The sequence below is a fragment of the Haliaeetus albicilla genome, chromosome 7 (assembly GCF_947461875.1).
Source record: "Haliaeetus albicilla chromosome 7, bHalAlb1.1, whole genome shotgun sequence".
Lineage (NCBI taxonomy): Eukaryota > Metazoa > Chordata > Aves > Accipitriformes > Accipitridae > Haliaeetus > Haliaeetus albicilla.
In genome coordinates, this window is record NC_091489.1 from 13,398,226 (window position 1) to 13,421,989 (window position 23,764).

At 39.4% G+C, this 23,764-nt stretch overlaps 1 protein-coding gene across 1 annotated transcript in view; it reads left to right on the top strand.

Moving 5' to 3' along the window:
• The window catches only part of UST (uronyl 2-sulfotransferase), a 169,713-nt gene that overhangs the window by 99,011 nt on the left and 46,938 nt on the right, over positions 1 to 23,764 (top strand). The window contains exon 5 of the mRNA XM_069786991.1: positions 8,433 to 8,586. Within this exon, the coding sequence (XP_069643092.1) occupies positions 8,433 to 8,586 (154 nt within the window). The remainder of the gene's footprint in view (positions 1 to 8,432; positions 8,587 to 23,764) is intronic.

The following is a 23,764-nucleotide window of genomic DNA, read 5'->3' on the forward strand; positions in this document are numbered from 1 at the left end:
AGCAGGAGCGTGCTCTGTGCTGACAGCGTGGTGTCTGAAAGCCTTGCATGTTAGTTAGTTGATCATTTGTAAGGGTTGGGTGATACATTTACAATTTTTTATGGCAAATATCTCACTTTGCCATGACTTAACCTATGTATGTGTCTTTGGTCCACTGATTTGGAAATAGAATTTCACTTTTAAATTTTTTATAGACTGGTAAGAGGTCGGTAAAACCAAGGTGATTCTGTGGTGCTGTTTTCATTGACTTAAGATGAGTCATGGGATATTTGTCACAACACTTAGATTTATTAATAACGTTAGGATTCTTGTTTCTCCCTTTCTCTGGAACAAGTAATACATGCCTGTTATGTGTTTTAACCGTGCTCTACTACCTTTGAAAATAGTGTGCTGGGCAAATGTGTGGAGCTGACGTAACAAGATGCTGAACGTCCATGACCCTGTGAATGCAATCTCAGGTAAACTATGTATGAACGGCAGTAGTTCAGTCAGCTCCCACTGATTCCGTACAGCTCAGCTGTGCCAGGGATTGGGCTCTTTGAACGCCTCCTCGAATCAACATCTTGAAACAATGATTGCAGCCTAACGTTAGCTACTAAAGTAGTTTCATGTTGTGGATTTTTTTTCTCCTTTAAAAAAATCATCCACACCTAGGAAATGTCATTAAAAAATACGGTAACAAAAAAATCATTACCCTCTGGGTAAGCTCTTAAAAGTAGGGAAATGTCAGCTAAACTTACGTGCACGGCCTTAACACTGTGTCTTTATGTGTGTTCATTATAATCTATACTTTTTGCTAACACATCATGAAACACTTTCTACCATCATGTGAGGTCTACCTTGTAAAGTACACATTTCATGAATGGCCACATGGTGCTGTAATCCCTCCTACATCTTTTTTCCTTTTTTATACTACATTTTTTTAATGATGTGAGTGTGTAATGATTTTTTTTAACTGTGACTTGATGGAAGGCTAAGCACAAATTTAACATGCAGTTTGACCTTTGTATGGTCTGAGGGTTTTTTTCAGGTTTATTTTTTTAAACAACATTGCTCTATGGTGAGTTTTTCCACAGATTTTAAGATTATCTGATTTAAAATTTATTTCCCTAGATTTTCTGTGTTCTTTGCATGATAGACTTTTTAGCTTTCATTCAGCTGGTAATACGATATTCTCAGAATGGAGGTGGTTGCTTGAAATTTAGTTACTGAAGGTGGGATCAGGCATAACAGCTAAATTATGCCTTTTTTACTGTTGTTTGATTTCTGTGCTCATGTTCACACTGTAGATTATATTACCAGTTCAGGAGTAACTTAATTTAAGAAAGATGTTGATTACTCCAAAAGAGAATAAAGAGAATGATCAGAGATAAAAAATTGACCTGTGAGGAAAGATTGAAAGGGCAGAGAAAGAAAAAAAAAATAGAGAAGACTGGGAAAGAGGGGACTGTGATAACGCTTTTGAATTTTATATTGAAAAGTTTCTGCAGAGGTAAAAGGACTATATGGTTCCTTATGAGTATTGATAGCAGAAGTGGTGGTGTTAAATTGCGTCAACAGAGTTCTAGATCAGACGTTTAGGAAAAGGCTTGAACAACAAGGACAGTGAAGCAACAGAGTAGACTGTACTTGAGGAGTTTGGAGCTGGTAGTGGCAGTTATATAGCTGATCCTGCCTTCAAGCAAAAAGATGGATTGTGGCAGTCCCAAGTAATTTCCAGTCTTTCTTATCCTTGCGTAATGCACAATACAGGGTATTTAGGTTTGAACCTAAGCTTTCATCTTTCAGGAAGGAAATTTAAGTCTTCATTCAAAAATCACCAGTACTAGAAAATCTGCTGCCCTTAGTAAATTCTTCCAATACTGAATTGTTCTCTCGGATTATAAATAGTGAGTTATTTTTCCTCTTAGTTTTTCTGAGAAATCCAATTGACTCCTTCTCCTTGGATCTCAGAGTACATTTGCCCACTATGTAAAGACTCCTTTTATCAAATTTTTCCCCTTTGTAAGCTTTCATGTGTAATTTCTTACACTCCATCGTGCAGTCACCTCTCAGCCTTCTCTGTATTTTTTTCTCTTCTCATTTTCTTTTCAAGCTGAAGGTTTTCAGTTTTTTGACATTTTTCAATTGCAAGGCATTTTTTTCATCCTTCTTGTGACTCTGCAGTGAACTTTGTGCATGCTTTGCTTAAAATGGACTCTGTTAGTGGTCACATTGGTGCTGTGCCAAGTCTTTGCTCCTCTCTGCTCCTGCTTTTGCTTCTCAGAAAAAGGGAAACTAGGATTATTCTGGCCTGTAAGGTCTCACATGCTGCTGATAATCTGTTGAGGCGTGCAAGTCCTTCCCAGAACTGCTCCTTCCCTGTGGGTGTCCTCTGCTTCTGGTTCTAGATGCTTTGGGTTTTATTTGCCGTACTACAGTGCATGATGTTTGCTTATGTCTTGCTTGCCCCATGGCTCACTTGGCTCTTTATCAGCAAACTGCTCCCTTCATTATTCTCTCCTTTTGCAACTTTGTTATCTGAAAATGTTATCAGTAGTTTTGCACTTATCTTCTGAATCACAAATTATCGTGTTAAACTGTGTAGATTCAAAGCCTCAAGCATGATGATATCCACAGCTTGCTCTATGTGATGGTGATTACGTAGAATTTCACACCTGGGACAGGGTAGCCATGTTTTCAATTTCAGTTACATTGATTTTTGTATTCTATACATTGTATACACGATACATACTGCCCAGTTACAGTAATTTTTTTATTATACCCAGTTCACTGTATTTCAGTTTCCATATAGACATTCTTAGCATTATCTTGAGTAGTTCTCTGTGACAGCCATTTCCACAGGACAACTGGAATCACCTATGACACTCCTGATAATGTATTCATACGAGAAGTTGAATATGCAGTACCGAGTACATTGCAACATCCTTTGCATTATAAGCTTCCTAAGAAGTTGAGTCCTGAGATTTTATGTGAACATAACTACCTCAGCCAAATCTGTGGTCTCATCCAATTTTGAAGATGTATCTTTTCTACACACCACATTTGTTGATTTAATACTTTCCAAAGAGCTGTATCAGCTGTTCTGCTATTTGCTGGAAATTTATTGTAATAATTTGTAATTAGTTTTTCTCTTACTCTATATAATGTGCAACATTTGCATCTCTGAATTAGAATGAAATGTTAATCAGAGGTCCAGAGAGATCCTGAGCCAGACCTTTGGAAGTCTTGAATGCAAGGTATCTGGAATTAAGTGATTTTAAATAATGCAGTTTGACTATAACTGCTGTTAGTGCTTTGTGGGGAATTAGTGTTTTCTCTCCTACTTGTTTCCAGCTGTAACTTTGCATTACATAAATGAAAACACAATTAGTATTTCCTTCTCAAGTGTTGCCTTTACTTGACTTGGGGATGCTATACAGACCCAAGCAGGATTTGTATCAGTGTTGGTGCTGTTCATTATAAATTTACGTAATAAACTACTTTGATATCCTGAGCATAATGAAAAAACCCTTATTGTTTAGCTTGCATGAATGTAAAAGATTGACAGCAATACAACATAAAATATTCTGGGAGACTTAAAGGGTAGTGAAATAGAGAAATACAAGGCTTTATAGTGTAATCTTTTAGCCATTTGCTCGTCTGAGGCAGTTTACTAAGGAATTCCCAGAGGACTTGGTTGTGATTTTTACAATGACATTACTCAGCCACGTTACTTCAGAAGCTGAGATTTCTACCATTGAAATCACAGCTCCAGAAAGGGTCATGAATGAATGGAGTGTGCCAGTTTGCACTATTTTACTGCTAACCTTGAACCACTGGGCAGTTTGGATCCCCACACAGACCTCCCATTCAAGGCCAGGCCAGCCAAGGATCCAGTTTTGAAATTAAAAGATTAATCTCAACTCACTTTCCTTTTTTTCCCTCCTAATTCCAAAGAAAAGCTTGGAAACATGACCACAGCATAGGGTGGAGGCACAAAAGCTGGAAGCGAGGCACTACAGACAAAACCAAGAAGATAAACTCCTTGATTTTGGAGGCTGGCAATACCATGTAGTCCCAGGCAGGTGGTACCTCAGCCCGCTCCTCTGGGAATCTTTGCAGCTCACCCTTGAGAAGGCTCATTGGAGCATCCCGGAGGTGCCTGGTGCCTCATGTGCAGAAGAGGGTTGCTTTGCACAAGAGCATGCTAATACAAGATGTTACAATAACTTTTCATTTCAAGATACCTTTTTCAGAAGATAGATTTTGATGTAACTGCATCTTAGTGAAGTCCTAAAGAGGTGAAAGTTGTATCTTAGTGCTTTTACGTAACTGCCCCGTGAAGCTGTGCTGCAGAGCAGGTGATGGAGCTGTAACATAATTGATGAGTAAAGCTTGCTGGGCAGTTGTGGTCTCCATGTGTGATTCTCAGTTGTATGAAGCTGTAAAAGGAAATTGTGTTTCTAAGTACACAATAGGCCTGTCCCTATTACTATTAGGTGACTGTCAGTTCTTGTTTGCTTCAGTTATATTGAATTTCTACCAACCAACTCATTTGTTTAAGGGGAGACGTTTTACATTAAAAGAGTAAGAGGCAGCCAAAGTTCTTACAGAGAACAGGGTGGGAGTCTTTCTCGAGGAGTGTGGTTTGCCTGCAGGGATGAAGAAGCCTGCTTCTGCTTGTGCAAAGAGTTTTGTGCTGAACGGAAATGCAGCGGCCTCCTGAAGTGAAGTGAAATGAAAAATAGTAGGAGCTGAGAGATCCTCCATTTTAAAGCCAAGCAAATAATTTTGGTTGAATTTTTAAAATTCTTTTATTTCTTTTTTAAACTCATCTTATAAGGGGTTTGTAAATGGTTTTGAGCAAAGATTTTGCTCATGTAAATAATAAAATTGGAATTCATCAGAGACATTTTTCTAAGGGGCAGACTTGCAATATCTGGCATACTTCTCAGGCCTTTTTTTTTTTTTTTTTTGCTTTTATTAAAAAAGGGGTGGAGGAATATGTTATTAATGAACCTAAGATTGAAGCCTGCAAATATTCTAGTTATTTTGGTGAGGACTCCAAAAATATACCTGTCACAACAGAGCAGTTAAAACTAATAGGATGTAATAGTATATACTAAATAAATCAGGAGAAGTTAAGTACAGGAAGAGCACTGCAGAGGATCAGTGTACACATTTTCAGTGCTCTGCTGGCGTTGTGGTGTCCTGGTCCACTCTACCCAGTTGCAATGATGTGATGGTGGGCATGGTAATGATCAGGTCCCTTCATCATGCAGTATCCAATCTTGATCCCACTCAGGGAAGGTAAGCCTTCTGCTCAGGCGCAGAAAAATATGATTGTGTCCCTTTTTGAATCCTTCATAATAGGTATTTGAGTATAAATAAAGTGATGTATAATGAGAGCACAGTATGTTGTTGTTTGCAAGAGCACTTTCATGTGGGTGGTGTTAATTTGAAAAGTTTCACTCTGGAGAGCTAAGTAATATTTAGTATCTTGTGATTGATAGGTACCTAAAAATATGGAGAACATACTTGAACAAATGGAGCATTGATCTGCCCTTTTTTTTTTCTCTAAATAGCTTAAGGTTATTGATTTTTTTTTTTAACCAGTAGGATTTTTTATGCCATGCCAGTGATGCTTAGCTTCCATAAAAGAGTCTCAGTACAGACCATAGAAACAAATGGTTGGAATTTGAAGTATTATAAACTATGTTTAAAAAAAAAATGTAGATTTGAATAAGAGCCAGAACAGACTTAATTTTTCTAAAAATTCCCTGCTTGTAGCCTGGTGGAGCAACTGCAGCTGGGTGTATACCAGGCTGGTTACAGTGTGCAGAAAATCAGAAATCTGGGCTGTCCTGTGTTTTGGGGGGGCACAGTCTACATTTCAGAAATGAGAAGTTCCTCTGTAGCTCTTTGTGAAAGAGTGACCTCCCATCTCAGCCGTCCTGTTGGGATGAACAAGCTTGCATGTGCCTCTTCTCTCAGAGCTGTTGGTACTGAGTTTACAGTTCATGTGTTCAGGGACATGACCTTACCAGCAAAAGAACGGGCTCTGACGCTTTGGTGGGTTGGTTATGCAATCTGACCCCTCCTTTTACTTCAGAAAAGACAATATGTGTTGAATATTTCTATCTAGACAACTAATAGCTGCCTGCTTTTGATTTTTCTCTCTTCTGAGGAGCCTTTAGGCTTAGTGTCCTCTACAAAACCCAGGGCAGGGTAGCCCTGCTCTCTTGCTTCTCTGAATCTTGTAACCTTTCTGTCTCTGTCTTAAGACAGCTTGCTGCTGACATCGCTCCTTACTGTCTTCATTGCTTCCCCTTTTCTTTGCTCTTCTCCACTCCCTTCTGCCTTTAGATTATTGCTGATCTGCATCAAGCAGCAGGAAGATAACGTGTTCAGTAATTTAGGTGCAACCTATTCTTGCCAGCAACCTCACTTGAAAAATGTAGTTTTCACGGCTACCAGCCATGGCATTCACCAAAAGCTTTCTATTTGAATAAATATTGTCAAAGCTTTATGCCCTCATCGTTCTAAGGTATTTGCAGGAATACTTTTTTTTAATGTAGGTTTTATTTTTGTATGAAGACAAAAAGCAGCAAAGACAAGCTCAGAGAAGAATTCAGGGTACTGAACTGAGGATGCTTCCCTTGCACACCCATGTCCAAACTGGCTATGCACTAATCAGGAAGCAAGGAGCATCTGCCTTCTTAATTGGAGTGTTTCAAAGTTTTATGCTGTCTGTGCAATTTCAAATTATGGCAGTGATCCTGCAACACTGAGGTCAGTGAAATTACTGATATGCATAGTTATTCATGAGACAAGCCCTTGCAGACTGTATTTAAGTGGTCTGGGGAATCACACAGAATAAAAATCAAGTTGAAACTGTATGGGATTTTTCTCTTATCTTTTACTAGAATTCATATTTTTAAACAATTTTGCTGACTCTTTAATATTTATGAGGAGCCCTGATCTTTTATTATACATATTCAATTATTCATCTAACTTAACAGATGACGAGAAGCTGAGAGGGTTTTTTTTAATCTAAAGGGTGTCTTCAGTTTTCTCTCTTCTTATATTTTACATTTTAAAAGAAAATATATAAATTGTGACTCAGAAAATCATCAGAACAGCATTTAAATACTTAAATATGGCTATGTCCTCAAGCTCCCAAAAATAAAGTGTAAGCTCGTGCCTAAGTAAGAATTGTTCTCCTAAATTAGGGAAAAAGAAGGGAGAAATATAATTCATGTTCTTAGATCAGGCAAATTCCAAGTTGAATTTATCCTATGAACTTCTCAATCCAAAAAGGCTTTAGTTTGTTCTTTATCTCCCAGCATTTGTAGTCCATCAGTGTTCCATAGCATCAATGTCCGTTCTTCAGTTTTGACCATGGGAGAGTGTAAGCAACTTTCCTTTCTTTCTTCCAGTTAGGCCTGTTCTCCTGATGCTGTGTATCGACATAAAATATGCAGTCAGTATTTAAACACTGTGAAAATACAGTATTATCACAGACCTTCTCAAGCTCCCTTTTTCTCCTTTCCTCTTTTTTTGTATACCACCTATTAAACTGAAGATGTTTGTCATTAACTACCAGGAGGAGGCATGAGTTTATCTTCTCATCTCTAAATTGCAGGTACCTATGCAGCATTTTGCTTTTGTGCAGAGCCTCATCACAGCTGGTTTTACTCTTTCCTTTTCCTTGGACTTGCATGTACTTGAAATTGATACTTAATTTCTTTTTTGAAGCAGGAATTTTCATATTGACTTTTAAAAAAAATCTTCATGAAGTGTGTAGTACAAGGATAAGGCGTTGCATAACCATGAAATAACCTCAAATCCAGCCGGTGGTGCAGGCTGGGGGTGAGGGAAGGAAGATCTGCACAAGTTCCAGCAAATATAAAGATGGAAATACCATGCATATCTGTCATTTCATCCAAAGGAAGCCTTTTGAAATAAGCTTGAATGTTGCAAAATCCTTTGCACATTACTACACTTACTGTACAGGTGAAGGTGAGCCAAGGCTGCCTTATAGCAGTTAGTGTTAGGTGGTGCCTGGTCTGCGATGATTTCCCAGATGGGAAACGTTGAGAAGAAGAAATGCTCATTCTTGGATTCAGCTGCAGAAGGTTCTTCATCTGAAAGCAGCAAGGAGAAAACTCAGGAAGCAAAACTATTGACACAGTGGAAAAAATGGTCTTAAACTGTTTGTAGTACACATGGAGCTTAATGTGATACCATATTTACCATTCATCCTTAAGAGAACTTACATGCTTTTACAAAGTTTTGGTAACTAGTTGTAAGCTTTTTGGTTTCATTCCTAACTTTGTAAAAGCTCTGAACCTCTGTAGGGAGTAATTTGAAAACATTCAGATGAAAGATGGATACCTGTGCCTGTGTGGAAACATCTGATAAGATTCACCCATTTTTTTTCCTACCAGGTTTGGAGGAGACCAGCCGGTGTACATCAATATCATTAGAGATCCTGTCAATCGGTTTTTATCCAATTATTTTTTTCGACGTTTTGGAGACTGGAGAGGAGAACAGAATCACATGATCCGTACCCCCAGCATGAGGCAGGAGGAAAGATACCTGGTATGTTTAAATAAAAGGCTCTGATTACCAATTTCGCAGATCGTCACACAATGTTGATGTTCAAACTGTGTGCTTGAAAAGTGGGAGACTGAGGCATCTTCCATCTTGCATTTTTTCATCTGTCTTTGTCTTGCCTGCTACTTAGTTTGGTCAGCTTTAGTGTGTAGAGTGTTGCTGATGGATTCAGTGATCCAGTTTGATCTTGCATAAGCTGACAGCAAGTCCCAGACTGCTACCGTTGAATTATGGTCCTTTCACTGAGTTGGATTTGCACTGTATAGTGGTTAGGCATAATAATTCTGCCTATATTTATCACTGTGAATATTCAGACAGATTTTTAGGTTGAAACTATGTCTGTAACTGTGCAGCCTCAGAGGAAAATTGGGAAACAGAGCAATTCAGTGAGCCCAAGCCTCTAACATTCTTGCTGGTAAGTTGTGCGTAGTGTTCTTTATGCCAGGGCTCTGATCACAATTCTTGGTTTGGTTTTGTTGCCTTTTTTGTATTAAGAAGGTGGCAATAATGCTGGATAAGCTGTTCATAATAAGTTCTAATTTTGTGCAACTGCTGAACTGTCATAATGCCTGTCAGTCTTTGTCACAGACCAAGGTGCCATGACAGTAGGTGTTCTACAAATGCTGAATGAGAAACACAGAAGCTGGGGAGGTGGTCAGTTTGTTTGATACTGATCTCTGTGCATGCACACTGACACCTCCCTAAGAAGACAAAATGGTGGAATTAGTTCTTACCCTCTCTATAATGGAGATCCAGTTTGATTTGACTCAGCCTTCAGCCACACTTGAACCTGCAGAGGGTTCAATGACACAGCGTGACAGGACAGCTTGGTGGTCTGCTGTGAGATGTTGCAGGCCAGACGTAAGGTCAAAACAAGAGAAGGCTGTGGGTTTTGGAGAACAAAGAGGATGTTTCGATGATGTTTTGGAGCAGCAGTAGAGTACAAGACGTGGCACAGGTGAGCCGTAGACAACACGGCTCTGAATGACTGCCACGCAACACGTTTCGGTCCTAGCTGAGGTCACAGGAATCCAAGGAGGGCTGAGGTTTTTTCTGTGTGTCAGGGCTATGTTGATGTCTTTTGAGCTTTGCTACTGTTGTTTGCCATGCAAAGCCCTGTGAACAGGTAAGCTTATAAATTATGAATAATTGAAGGGGGGGTGGGTTATCAGTGTAATTGTGTGTAGCTTTAAACTTTAATGACATCTGCTATACAGATATGAACTCATTTCAATAGTGTTGCAAAGGGTTTCTCGTTTGCTATATGTCTAGAGATACCAAAGAGGTCCCTGCATCAGCTGTGCAGGTTTTGACCTCCTGGTGTGCAGAGTTGGAAGGCAGTCCCAACAGCTTTGCATGCTGTGTGCTGTGTGCATGGACTTCGGTTTCCTTGTCTCTGAATGGGACGGGGGGGTTGCAGAAATGCGTGCAGGGTGGGTTTTCTACTACATTATTATTTTGTTAGCACTGTCATGGTTTCTTTTTTGAAAATCTTAAAAATGAGCGGTACAGTCTGTACTTTGCTCTGAGTGCCTCTGCTTCTCACTTGAAGTGGAACATGCAGTGGTTGGCACGTCTCGTGACTGACTGATGCTGTAAAAGCTGGTGTTAATTCAGTACCGCCTGTGCAGTTTAAAATGCGATATGTACAGCCACTGAAATTTTACTTCAAGCGGAACTGAAATGAATAGATCTAATTCCTGTCGGTTGTGTTGGTTTGAAAGCCAATAGAAAGAAATCACCTTGCATTTTCATTTTCATTGGGGTGTTCTTTAAGAAATTAATTATTTATATGCACACGGACATATGTGTACATACACAGATCAGTACAAAAACTATAATGAAAAGGAAATAAAAAGAGGCCATCTGAGGTCAGTAGTCATTTTGTTCAAAAGGCAGTTTGCCAATCTGAGACACTATCAGCATCCTTTATAAAAACTATTTTTGCTTTTTTCATTTTGATCTTCTCTGTCTGTAATTCAGTGTTAGAATCCTGGAAATGTTTTTGGAATCTGTTCTCCATCCCTCCTTGGCAGACATTGGCTGTCACTTGCACTACTCAAAGAGGGCAGTTGCTGCTGTCACAGTAATGTATAGGCCACCCACCAGTGAAGTTCGTTTTAACAAAAGCCACTCACTCATTCCGCATGTTAAGCATTTTTAAGACTTGTGCTATCCAACCACATAATATACTGCATGACTGCATTTTAATTTTTTCCTCAGTAGTGCAAGGAGATCTGCTGGCATATTTTTTAAAACTCAGGTAATGGATTTTGTGGAATGGTAGCTTCGGAAGTCTGCTAAATCAATTGCCTGATCTAGCTGTGAAGAAAGTAAGCAGCTGGTTTTACCTCTGAGCATGAGCCAGTGCAGCCCTTTAGCACAGGACTGATGGCTGGCCTGATTGCTGACCTCATACCTTCTGCAATTCTTCCCTAATTTTTTTTTTCCTTTTTTTTTTTTTTAACTGAAGACTTACCATAAAGCATTGCTTTTTTACAGGGGACTATTTGAAGGATAAGCTTAGATTTAGCATATTAAATAGTTTCTATATTGATAACAGTATTAAACCCAAGTCATTTGAGATGAGGTATGCCTGACTGTGAGCAGATACGTGAAAGTGGGGGGAGGATACGAGAAGCTTTTACTTTCCTTCTTCCATCATGCCTCAAATCAACAACTAGGCAAATACAAAACTGCTGATTGCTCCACAACGTTGAGCTTATTGCTGAAGAGCCTGAGAAGCCTTCTGTTGACAGCAGTTACAGACTTACAAAATGGACTGGAGAAGCTCTCAATGTAACTCCTCTGTTTTACCAGGAGAGACAGGTTTGCCTGCGGAAAGATGTACATCTTTTCAAACTGGGGTATTAGGGGCTAATTGTGCTTTTCTCAACCATGGTGTTCCTGGCTTCCCATCTCTCGAAAGGTGTTGTGGGCAACTGGGAATCTTTCCAGGACATCCTGGCATCTTGGTCAATAGCTGCCAACACTGGCCTTCTCCCTTGAAGAGCTGAGGCCAGCATACATTTTCTCTCAAACTGCATTGTGAAAGTGTGGGAGCTCAGCATCTCTATAAAGCCGGCTCTTAAGGGAGGAAAAGCATTTTAAGATCAGGTTTTGTTTCTGATGAACACCTGCTTGGCTATTGGGCTGTGATATCATTAATGGAGGCATTCCCTCCCCTCAATTCTGATCCTTAAGAAAAAAAGGGGGTCAGGGGAAAAAAAAAAAAAAAGCCACAACCTTGAAGTCTTGTAATACCTTGGGTGCTGGTTTTTTGACTTTGAAAATCTGAACTGCTGACATTGCAAAGATCAGAAACAGAAATTGCCACTGTTCACTGATCATTTTAAATTTTCTCTGAATAGAGCTTCAGGCTTTGACTCTGTTCCAGAGAAAACAACCATTCATTCAGGAGTCAGATAAATTATTTTGAACGTTTCGGTAGATGTCTGTGTTTACCAAAATTTAATTGAAAGCCAGGATAGAAAACAAGTCCTTTATTCATGAGTCAGATACGGCAGAGGCAGCTGCTGCAATGTGAGACTTTCCATCCAGATCAGCCAGCTCCTTGCCCTGACCTGGTGCTTTCTCTGCTAGAGTGAGTTACTGTCAGTCATCTACAGAGATCACTTCCAAGCTTCCCCAAAATAAATAGTGGCAACGTGTTAGTGTGGAATATGGCAGAGAGGTAACGGTCTGAAATGGTGGTGAGCACCTCAGGTCAAGTCTCAAACACGCTTATGCAAGAGCTGCCCTAACTTATGGTCCTGTAAGATGAGATAAATTCACAAAAATTAATTTAAATCCATGATAATGAATGTGTTTCAGGTTGAACTAGAGTTCTTAGAGTAAATACACCTCAATAAAGCAAGCAGCCCCTTATCAGGGCAGCTGTGAGTGCTGCTAGTAACAAGCAAAAGAAAAATACGGAACCAGATGATTTAGTTTAAGGCTTGAAGCTGCAGAAGGTAGGAAGCACTCCTGATAAAGAGAGGGACTACAATAAATATTGAAAGCTTTGTATTAAAATTGTCCTTTCCAGAAGGTTTGTTAGTAATTACCTAGTATTTATTACAAGTGCAGCATGAGACATCAAATATAAAAGGTATGTATAGGGTTTTTATCTTTCCTTAATACTTGCTAAACTTTAATCTAAGACGGCTAAGGCTGAATGAGCCTGTGAAGTGGTGTGGGCTGTGTATTGTTGCCTGAATTGCAAATTTGGGAAGTCTGGTTATATGCAATTCTGATCTCTGCTAGGCTCACAAATAGCATGGCTCCTAACTCACTGAAGTATAAGATCTAAACATCTTTGAGCTAATTTGTTGGAAGAGAGAGGTTTTGTATAAAAAAGATCGTTCAGTAAATTAAGAACTTGTCACCTTCCTATAGGACGTTTCAGATTTTCGTTATAGTTAGTAGTTAAGTTTGCAGCACATCTCTGTCAGGCTCAGCATAGTCTTTCAGCTTCATCTCTGAAAATACATATGCTTTTGTCAGCTAAAAATAAAAATATTCTAACAATATTCAGCTTCAGTTATGCTAAAGATTACTCATGCAAGTAATCCCATAAAGGAGAAACTGTCTTTTTGTCATTTAAATTAGATGTTAAAATATTTGTAAAAAGTGTGTTAGGATTACTGCAAAGGAGGGAAGTAAAATTCAAAGGACATCAGGGAACTTTCAAGTCAAATTTCTTATAATAGGGACCTCTCCTGTGACAAAGATTGGCTTTTCTTGCTAAATATTTAAACTAATGTTGTTTAGGTTATTTCATAAAGTTGAAACAAAATTAGAGAAAAAGCTGAACGGTTGAACTCCATAGAACAATGCTTTGTATTCCTGAATTTTGAGAATTTCCTTTTATGACTACATTGTTTTTCATTAAGATAAGCATATTCGCTAAATACATTTAACCAATTTTATTATTTACATCCCCAAATTTCTATCTACAATGAAAAATATTCTTTTACCAATTGCACTCGTTTTCTGACAGCAGCTAGCTGTCTTAGTTCCTGTCTTTATCTGGATAATAGGAATATTTAACCATGGCCAATTGTATTGTGAATTGGCATCAGTTATAACACACTGAGCTTTCTCCTTCATGACTTTAGATATGTTTCTTGAAGCTTTTCAGTCTGCCATGTATATGGCCTCCAGGAGAGACCATGATATGGAGCCTGTGCCTCCACTCCCTGACTGTCACTCTGATGAATGTGTTTCTGTATCAAAAAAGGCAGTGGGAGAGTTGCCTGCCTGCAGGTTTTGGCGGGGGGGGGGGGAGCAGGGGCAGGGAGTAGAGTGTTCATTTCTATATGGGATATTTCTGCTGAGGACCTCACAAGGGGCTACACGTGTCCATTGATTGAACCTTGGAACTTTTAGGGTGGGTCTGGTGAACTTGGTTAACATTGTTTAGATTGGAAATCTGAGGCATGCAGAGGTTAAAATGATTTGCCTACATCTGTGCAGTGCATACCAGATATTAGGGAGTTAAGTATAGAAATAAAAAAGTACATTTTTCAGTTACTGGCTGCTGAGCTGTAGTTAAGAGACTAAACCTTTTACGCACCCTTAGTGTTTTCCCTAAGTTACCCCCATACGTGCAGTACTCATTTTGCTCCCTGTGTTCTGTCTCAGTGCTGAGATGCTTTCAGCTGGTCACTGGATGTCCCACAAGGTGTCCTGAGCTGCAGCGCAGCTTTGCAGCTGTAGATCTGGTTTGAGGATCACACAGTAGCATCAATCTCTGCGGCTGGGACTGGGCTGCCGGGAGGGCATGGCTGAAGCGCAGGCACCTGTCAGCTGACCCAATTAGAACAGTTTGCTGCTTCTTCCCTCTAATGAGTGCTTTTAATAGTCTCCAGCTGTTTCCTTTTACTGCATTAACTCTTCACAGCAAAATTTCTGGCCTGTTTTTGTAACTCTTCATCTGCTCTGCATGCTCTAAAGCACCATCTTTCCCTTAGATTCTCCCATTTTGTTTTAATAATTCATTGAACCACAAAGTTAATGATAATCCAGACCTCAGCTGGAGGAGGGACTGATTAAACAACTTATAAAATGTAATATTAAAGGAAATGTTTTCACAACTGACATTTACTTTTCAGTGATTTTAATTTACAAACCAATATTTTTTAATGTTCCCCTGTGGAGTTTGCATTCCAAACATTGCAGCATTATACAATTATACGAGAGCAAGAAAATGTGACTTCCTAATCTGTTTTCATTTACTAGTCTGAGTCAACTGCACATAAAAAATAAGCAATATACCATTGGTTAAGATTGCAGCACTAAAATCTTTCATGTAATTCATAATACATACTTACCTTAATAGAAAAAGATAAAAAGATCTGGATTTTATTAATATCATGCTTTTATTTTAATGATACCATTCTGTATTGCATTCCTTTTTGTAGAGGGAGGATACAGGATAACCACAATATTTTGCTTCAGAATGTAAACGTGAGGTATTTTTTCATGCAATGTTGTACTGGTCTGAAAATTTCTGGCTGTTGTAAAAGTTAAGAAACTACAGGAGAAACCAGAAGTCAAGTAGCAAAAGAGTCCCAAGCACTAAGTACCCACAATCTTATTTAAACTTATTACAAGGTCTTAGTACCACCAATGAGCAGTATATGGTATTTAGGACATTCATATATATAGTATTTTATGGTTTTTTTATTTAAGGACCTAGCTGTATTAAGCTGAGAATGATGAATCTTCATTTTTATGGTGATTTTGCCAAGTTTGTTATTTGCGCCTTTCTCAGCATGAATACAAGGATAGCTCTTGATGTTCTCTTTTGTGTTCTTTGGGGAGTTTTATGTGTTGTGGTAGCCTGGGGAACTAGTTTTCTCCAGCTTCTCTGTAGGAAGCTATTGTTTGTAGAGTGGAAAATCCCAAACGCAGAACAGAGTCTACTATATTGATGCTGGCCTTCTAAGGCCATATAAGAGAAGAGGGTATGTCCATGTTACAGTTTGGGGAGATATATTTTGAAGATTGGAACAAGAACAGAAAGGAGCATTCTTGTGTAGCCCAGGGATAACAGCCAGCCTTGCCTTCAGCAAAGGTGGGAAAGAGGTTTGGGTGGAGGATTATCCTTATTTCATATAGAAGATGATGGGTTCTCAGCAGACTGTTACCATTCAGGAATGAGATCTTGTGTTTGTGGTGGATGGTTCTACCATAGCTTCAGCTCAGTTCTCAGTAGCAGTCAAAAAAAGGCAAATCAAAAGGAACAGAGAACAAAGGACCTCATTGTGTATAAATCTGTAGTGTGGCTGCATTTGACTTCCTGTATTTGACATTTGTGACCTCCCGTTCCCTAAATGGGTTTGGAAGAACTGGAAAATACTCAGAAATGGGTAGGAGCAATGAGGAAAGGATGGAATAATTTCCATACAGTAATGACAAAGATTAGGACTCTTCAGATGAGGAAGAAGTACAACAAGGGAAAGGATATGAGAAGACAAATTTGCAGGAGGCATGGAAAAGTCGCAGCAAGGATGATTGCTTGTGGGCTGTTTCAGTGTGAGACCTAGAAGATCCCAAATGGAATGGGCAGTTGCCAGATCCAGGAAAGAGCAGAGAGATGTGAAGATCTGGACAACATATAATTAAGCTGTGGAAGTCCTTGCTGGACATTGTTGTGGATAACAGTTTAAATGTATTCAAAAAAGAAACATTTTAGGAAACATTTCTTTGGAGAGTAGGTGGTCAAACACTGGAACAGGCTTCCTAGAGAGGTGGTCGATGCCCCAAGCCTGTCAGTGTTTATTTAAGAGGCATTTGGGCAATGCCCTTAATAACATGCTTTAACTTTTGGTCAGCCCTGACTTGGTCAGGCAGCTGGACTAGAGATTCTTGTAGGTCCCTTCCAAATGAAATATTGTATTCTACTCTATTCTATTCTGTTCTGTTTAAAAAGAGTAAATATGTAGACCTCAAGGGCTATTAATTACCAAAGTAAAATCTCTTCATCAGAAAAATCTGATAAGTATGTAGCTGGAGCCTCGGGGGTACCCAGGAAAAGGGTCCTGTGCATATGGTAGATGTTCCTCATAGCCCATGCTGGTTTTCTGAAATTAGTGGCTGCTCTGGGTAACTCAAAAGCAAACTTTGTAATTACATGCTTGCAAATGAATTCTACTACTAGGTGATTTATATAAGTTACCATTATGGTCACCTCCAGCTGAATGTATTGTATCTTGACTTTAAAACAATTGAGTGTTCTTGGGTTTATGCCATAGTAGCTAAGGTTTTGTTGTCTTACAGCTCTGCTGATCAAATGAATTTTTGTAATTTCCGAACTGACGCTGAAGCTCCTAATTGTTAACACTGTCATGACTACTCTCAAATTTATCTTAAAAAGCTAAGATACAAATACATTTAAAGTATGAAGTGCATCCACAAGTTTACATTATGCACAGCTAATAGTAAAGGTACCAAAACAGAAGATGAGAAAATCCTGAAGATAGTGGGTTTAAACATTTTTTTTCAGTGCATGCTTTCCAGAAAATAGAAGTCTCTTGGTTTTGATGTGCAGTAGTTTCAGTATAGATGAGTTTCAGGTGTTTTGATAATTTTTTGTAAGTCTCAATTTAAGTATTTGCATTTTCAGTTCTCATTTATTTTGTTAATGTGAAAGCAACAGGAAGACACATCTACGGAGACACTTAAATGGTTCCCAGTAAGTGATGACTTAATGATAATTAGCTGGCGAGTAACCATTGCAGGAGAATGGAAACAAGAGAATCTGTGTGTGATGTGAATGTTACCTTCAGTGCGTAGTCCAACATGTGCATTGTGAAGCTGGAGAATAGTCTTTAGTAGTCATAACATAAAACTAACTATTGATTGGTATTTTGTCTAAAGTTGGAATAGAATGATGTTTAGAACTGCAGTGTTTTATCATCCAGAAGAAAAGAATGCTTCCAATTTCCATTTCTGTTAGTATAAATTTTAAAATTAATCTTTTTAAAGTTACATTTTATACATGGCCTAAATAATAGAGATGGGGCATTGACCAGCAAATAGTCTGTTTTAAAAATATGACGTAATGATATATGTGTGTGTGCATGCATTCAGAAGTCTGACTTTTTGAAATGTTTAGTATTGTGTTCATGTTTAATTAAAAAATGTTTTGAAGTCTTGTCTAATGAAATCATGGTATCCTTCCCTAGAAAACCCTGCTAGATACCCTCCTAAGTACCGTTCTTGCTAGGAGTAGACCTGTTCCCTTTTTTTGGTTGCTTTATGCTCTAACCACCTTAAATGAAAACTGTTTTATTGGCAGTGTGATGGGGAGGGAAACTGCAGAACCTTTCAGTCCTCATGATAGAGGAAGGGCAGAGAGAGGCAGCCCTCCCCTTACTGCCAATATATTGAAGGTGTTCAGGCTGTGGCATGATAATGTAATTTCAAGCAGTCAGATATTCACTTCACTCTGTAGGTGTCAAAACCTGCAGGAACTGACAACCCGTGAGAATAAAACTGAATTTGTTAGCCCATTTTATTCCTTGTCTGTCATTCTCCTCCCTCTTTCCTTTTTGTGGTTCATACATAAGTTTTCTGGCTGTCAGCACTACCAGTGAAGTGAAATAAACTGAAATCCTGATCTCTAAAACTTATTAGCTAAAGCAAAACTGAAGCTCTGAGGTGGTGGGTAGCAGGGAGCATTCAGGGTGGTGGGGTTAGGGGAACCACCTGCCCGTGGCATGCAGCTGTCGTGGTGAGGGATAGCCCTGTTTTTATAAAAGTATCCGAGGCTGTCCTGGGCTTTAGGTGTTTGTCGTCAACAAAATATTTTCCTATTGTGTAATTTTTTGGTGGTGGTGTCGACTCTTCTGTTGATTGCAGAGTGACTGGGTCACACTTGTGAATTCTGTATTTTTAAGACTCTGAAGTAGTTTATGTTGAAAGCACATGGAAGCGGAGATGACATGTTGCAGAAAAAAGGGACATTCAGTGCCCAGGTGTACTCAAGACTTAGTTTATCCTAGTTCTTCTGAAGTCTCTAGGGTTTAGTCTAGGCTACAGAGTAAAATCTTGTGCCTTGTCCTGGTCCCAGCTCGCACGGACTGTGGGGCCAGTTGGAGCACAGGGTGCTCCTTTCTGGTCAGCACCCAAGCTCACATCCCTGGAGCCGGGGCGCACATGGGGTGCCTGAATGTCTCATGGGACACAGCTGGGATGCACGTACACGCTGGGGGCGGCGGGGGGGGAGGCCCTTCCCAGCCAGCCCACCGGGCAGAGCCTGCTGAGCCTCCACAGCTTCTTGCCTTGGTGCCTTCCCCAGACGCTGCAGGTGTCTGGTGCTGAAGGATCACTGCTGAGGTTTCTTTCAGATGCTAAAGCTGATATATTGTTGTCTGCCCAGGCAGAATAAATAAAACTACTACTGCCTGTGACCAATGGGTCTTCTGCTGGGGCAACCCCTATCCAGTACTGTCCATTTGGACATTGTCAGACCAAGGCTTTAAGGTTTGGCTTCTCAGTAAAGAACAGCCTGGAGCGCCACGGAAAAGATGCCAGCCCTGCTCAGTTTGACAGTGTAATCTTTCAAGTTAGGACATCATGTGAGCTTAGGACCGAGAAGAACAAGAAGGAGCTGGAGGAGTGGATAGAGAAGAGGAAGAGAAGGAGAAGAGAAGAGGAGGAGCTGCTGGTGGGAATGAGAGGAGGTCTCAAATGCATGTCCTCAGTGCAGGGATCGCAATGTTTTCCAGGATGGTGTTCCTGTTTGTTCAGGTCTTTTTAGTTAAATGGAGAAAGGGACAAAAAAAAGAAAGGCTACTTGAATTAAAAGGACTAACGTCAACAATCACAGCAGGAATGTTTGATTCAACGATAAAAATCCTATCATGTGAGATTTGAGGGCATCCATAGCCGCTGTTCAGACTCACTTGTCCTCTCAGAGAAACGATTCCTATTTTAGACCCACAGTCTTTACCCTGAGTATCACACTGGAAACTGTCAGGACAGGGAGTATTTCCCTGTGCACAGCACACCTCCCCGTGCACCGCTGTGATCAGTCCTCTCTGTCTCTCATGAGTAGAGAAGGGCAGGCATGGGTTTCTCTGCAGTGTCAAGTATCAGCATCCTCCTTTGTTGAATGAAGCCTATGTAGTGTTAGTGGTAAGTAAACGTAATAAAGATTATTTAAGCTGTAAGGGCCTTGCATTCACAACATTGTGAACACAAGGCATTGCATGCTGAGTAGAGTCTCTCTTTTCATTTAAGAATAAAATTGACTATAATCCTTGACTGACTAACCACATGCAGATAAAGGAAAGAACCCTTTTGTACAGTAGTGAAACTGAAGCACAGAGGTGTGAATTTAGTTTTTGTTTCTGCCTCATTACAGAATTAACAGATCTGAACTGGGGAATAATCTTCCCAAAAAACAGGTGCTGGCTGTTTAGTCTTGCTGTTTCAGTATGCTCCTGTGATATAGAAATGTGCATTTGTGTTTCTACAAAGCAACAACCAAATGCCATAGGTTTGTGTTGGCAACTGGATTGGGATGTTGTTCTCTCCAGTTGCTTGGCTCTGCCTGGCAAGTAGCTGGTGTGCTTTCCCACAGGAGTGCTCTTCAGGTGTCGGATATGCCAGAAATCAGATTTTCCATCTTGGCATAAAGGGTATTGCTACAGATGTTCTTTTTCTTTTTTTTTTTTTCCTTAGAGATTTTTTTTTTTCTTGCAAGAGTGTAATTTGTGTGATGAGGTTATCAGTGTACTAATAGCTTCAGTTAAATGACTTTTTTTAGTATGGAGGCTCCAGACTCATATTAGGTGTCCTCCGTTCTCATTTTTTTCCTGAAGGGATATGAAAGGATGAGGGACTTCAGACAATGAGACGACAGATTGGCTTCATTGCCAAACTGATAAGCAATTGCAATCAAAAGAGCAGTTGGCAAGTTTTGCTGCTTCATGCAGTAGCTTTGGGAAGACTAGTGGCTTCTGTGCCCTGAGATGAGGACAGATTCAAACCACGTGCTCTAAAGCATCTTGGCACCTTAATGAAATGGAAACCCAGTGGAAATAACCCAAGCGTCTGAGGGATACTGATGGTCACAGGGAGTCTTTCAGAAAGCTATGCACACCCTGATTCCTTCAGCTTTTTGTGGTGGATTTTACCTGAATTCAAAAGAAGAAATAAAACCAGTTTTTCATAACTTGGTGAGATGATGTTGCCAGAAGAAAACGTGAGGGAACAGACTGTGACAAATTGCAAACCTGTATTTGTTGACATTGAGTTGGGGTTTGGGGCATTTGGCCATTGTTTCCTTACAGTGGGTCAAGTGAGGAAGGGTGTTGCTGCCAGAACTCTTTTTTTTTTTTTTTTTTTTTTTTGGTCTGTCTTAAAATTCCACCTTATTTAAAGGAAGAAATGAGAGAAAACAAGAAACAGACATCAGCTGTTTCAAATGCACTCCCCCCCTCCCCCGCCTTTAAGATGACTTTTTAAAGTCGCATAACCTTATTAAAAAATACATGCATCCCTCACCAGTAGGCTGATGATATTGTATGGTCGTGAGCTGTCATGGGGGTGGAGAGGGCCTGTCTTGAATGAAAAAGTAATTCCATCTTTCAGAATAAGCAGTAGACTTTCAGTGTCAGTTGAGAAAATACATTGCCCATGAACAAGGTAGGGAAATTCTCCTTTGAAGTAAAAGCAGTGTTCACTTTTTCTGATTTTTATTCTAAGCGTTCTTTTCTTTTTTTTTCTTGTTGACTAGTATTTTCAAAGCTTTTCTCTCCCTTGTAACTATAGTTGCTTTACATAAAATCAAAACCAAAACACCAAAAAAACCTCAACAAAGGGTGTTTAGCTGCTTATTTGTTGTTCTGGACTCTGGAAAATGGACTGCCATTGTTTCAGCAAAGCTGCCTACTGCTTAGTGAATTATTGAAACACAGTCTAGTCAGGTTACCTTGAACACAACCTTTTCCTATGAACTCTGATCCAAGCAAAGCCAGCCACTATTCATAACTGAGCTTGTCAAGAGTAATTTCCTTTTTCTTGGGGAAAAATCCACTAACCAGTGGCAAATAGGAAACTTTCCATGGTGAATATTGATTGCTAAATGAGATAATTTTTTTTAGAAATTAATTTTCTGTTCTCTTTAAAAAGAAAAACCAAAACTAAAGTGCTCATCAGTGGTTGAAGGAAAAAAACAAAAATTTCTTCAGAACGTAATCCAAAGAGATGATGTTTTTGATAAACAGGAAATTTAAAAGCAGATTTTACACTTTTCCCCTCCTTCTAGCAAGGTTATTAACTTCTATGATTTTATAATTGATCTTTTTGATGCCATAGCACCTGAGATGAGGGGATTGAGAGATTCTGGGTTTCCGTGGGGGGAGGGAGGCATGCGTTTGTTTTGCATAGTTGTAGAAAAGAACTTCAGCACATGACTCAAGGTTCAAAAAATAAAAAAGAGGCAAATAGAAACATTAATTATGCCTCTGAACCTTGCAATTTTAGGAGTTTTTAAACACTTGGAGTTGTCAATACAGTGATAGTCTTATCAAACTGAAAAGTGGAATCAATATGTTTGTTCCATTTTGTGAGTGCTATTCAGAATGGCAGTGCTATGAATGATGCAAAGTAGTAGTAATTTTCCAGAAAAGCATTAGAGCTTTTCAGCTGGGGGAAGACTATAACTAGGGAAATTGGACAGGGGCAACAGAGCAGAAACCACCCCTAGCTGCAACAGCAGGGAAGCCACATGCAGCAGCAGTGTGGTTTTTCTTCTCTGCAGTTCCTTTTGCGTTTCAGCCCTGAGAGATGGAGAGATTCAAAGTCAGTCGATGCTGGGCAGAAGGCTGATAAGAAAGCAGAATTAGTACACAATTCTCAGTTCTAGCTCTTTTAGGCTAGAAGCTCTTCTAACACTTCTAGGCTTGTGGTAAAGTGCCACCACAAATGTGGTAGGTCAAGGGGACATAAAAGACATTTAGACCTTGCTGCTATGAGGAAGACGGTTATTTGTGTCTTAAAAGTCAGTATAGTGTTTTTAAGATTTATCATCTAACTTAAAAAAATGGGCAAAACCAAAGAAATCTATAACCTGTACTGTATGATGATCATCATATATTTTCTCTTTTTTAATGGAGAGGTCAGCAGCAGGTTTCTTTTTCTTTTCTGCTAGGCAGTGTACTTGATGTGACTGGATTATTTCAGGTGCACATCACAAGCTGTTGGACACAGTCCCTCTCCCTTTAGCATCAGTGAAAGGGAATTGTATCACTGGAATTCACAAAAGCAGATAGTCTAAGCTATAACTGAGCAGTATGTTGAAATACAACTTTTAAGATGCCTCAGCTAGCTGGTGTTCATTTTCTTTAGTGAAATTTTTGCTACATCTGCAGATGAGAGAGGCTTAATAATTAAAAGAAATACTGCTTTTGTGAAGCTTGCAGTAATTTTTTATTGTGGCATATCTTCCCTTCTTCATGTATATACTCTTTTATCTGAGGATTTATATTGAAGAAAGTAAGCATTTTCCTCCCTAATTCTTGTCACGTGAAGTTCTGTAAAAAAACGTGCAAAGGGAATGATCTCTCGTGTTTGTTTTTCCTCTGTCATGATGGGATATATGAGAGCAATAATATTTAATGCTCATTGCCAATGAAATAAATTTCCTTTTGATTCATGGATTGCTTCTTTCTGATGACATGTTTAACATTCAGAACACTAATACTTGTTTTAATAAGCCTCTCAAACTTTCGTATTGGTAAAACTATTTTTTGTGGACCTCTACTAAAAAGCGTATTGCTAGCTCCAAGATGTTGTGGCATTCGTAGAACTTAAATGTGTTTCTGTTACTGTATGCGTTTTTGAGGTGTGGGCTAAAATCTGCTGAGCGTAAGTTCTGTGCATGCAGTCAAGCTTTAAAGGAATGAGAACGTTTGACCTGGGAAAGAAAACATGAGAAAAATGTGAACTACAGAAATGTCTTGTTATTAAAATAGGCTTTCCTGTATTGTAGCAACGAAACAATATTTTGAAACATTGAAATCCTGTGATATCTCTGCAGATGACATTGTGTCATGTGTAAAGGTGTGAACTTTCTGCCTTAAACCCTTCTTGAGACATGAGCACCATCCAGCCCAAGATGGTGGGGAAGACAGTACAAGCTGTG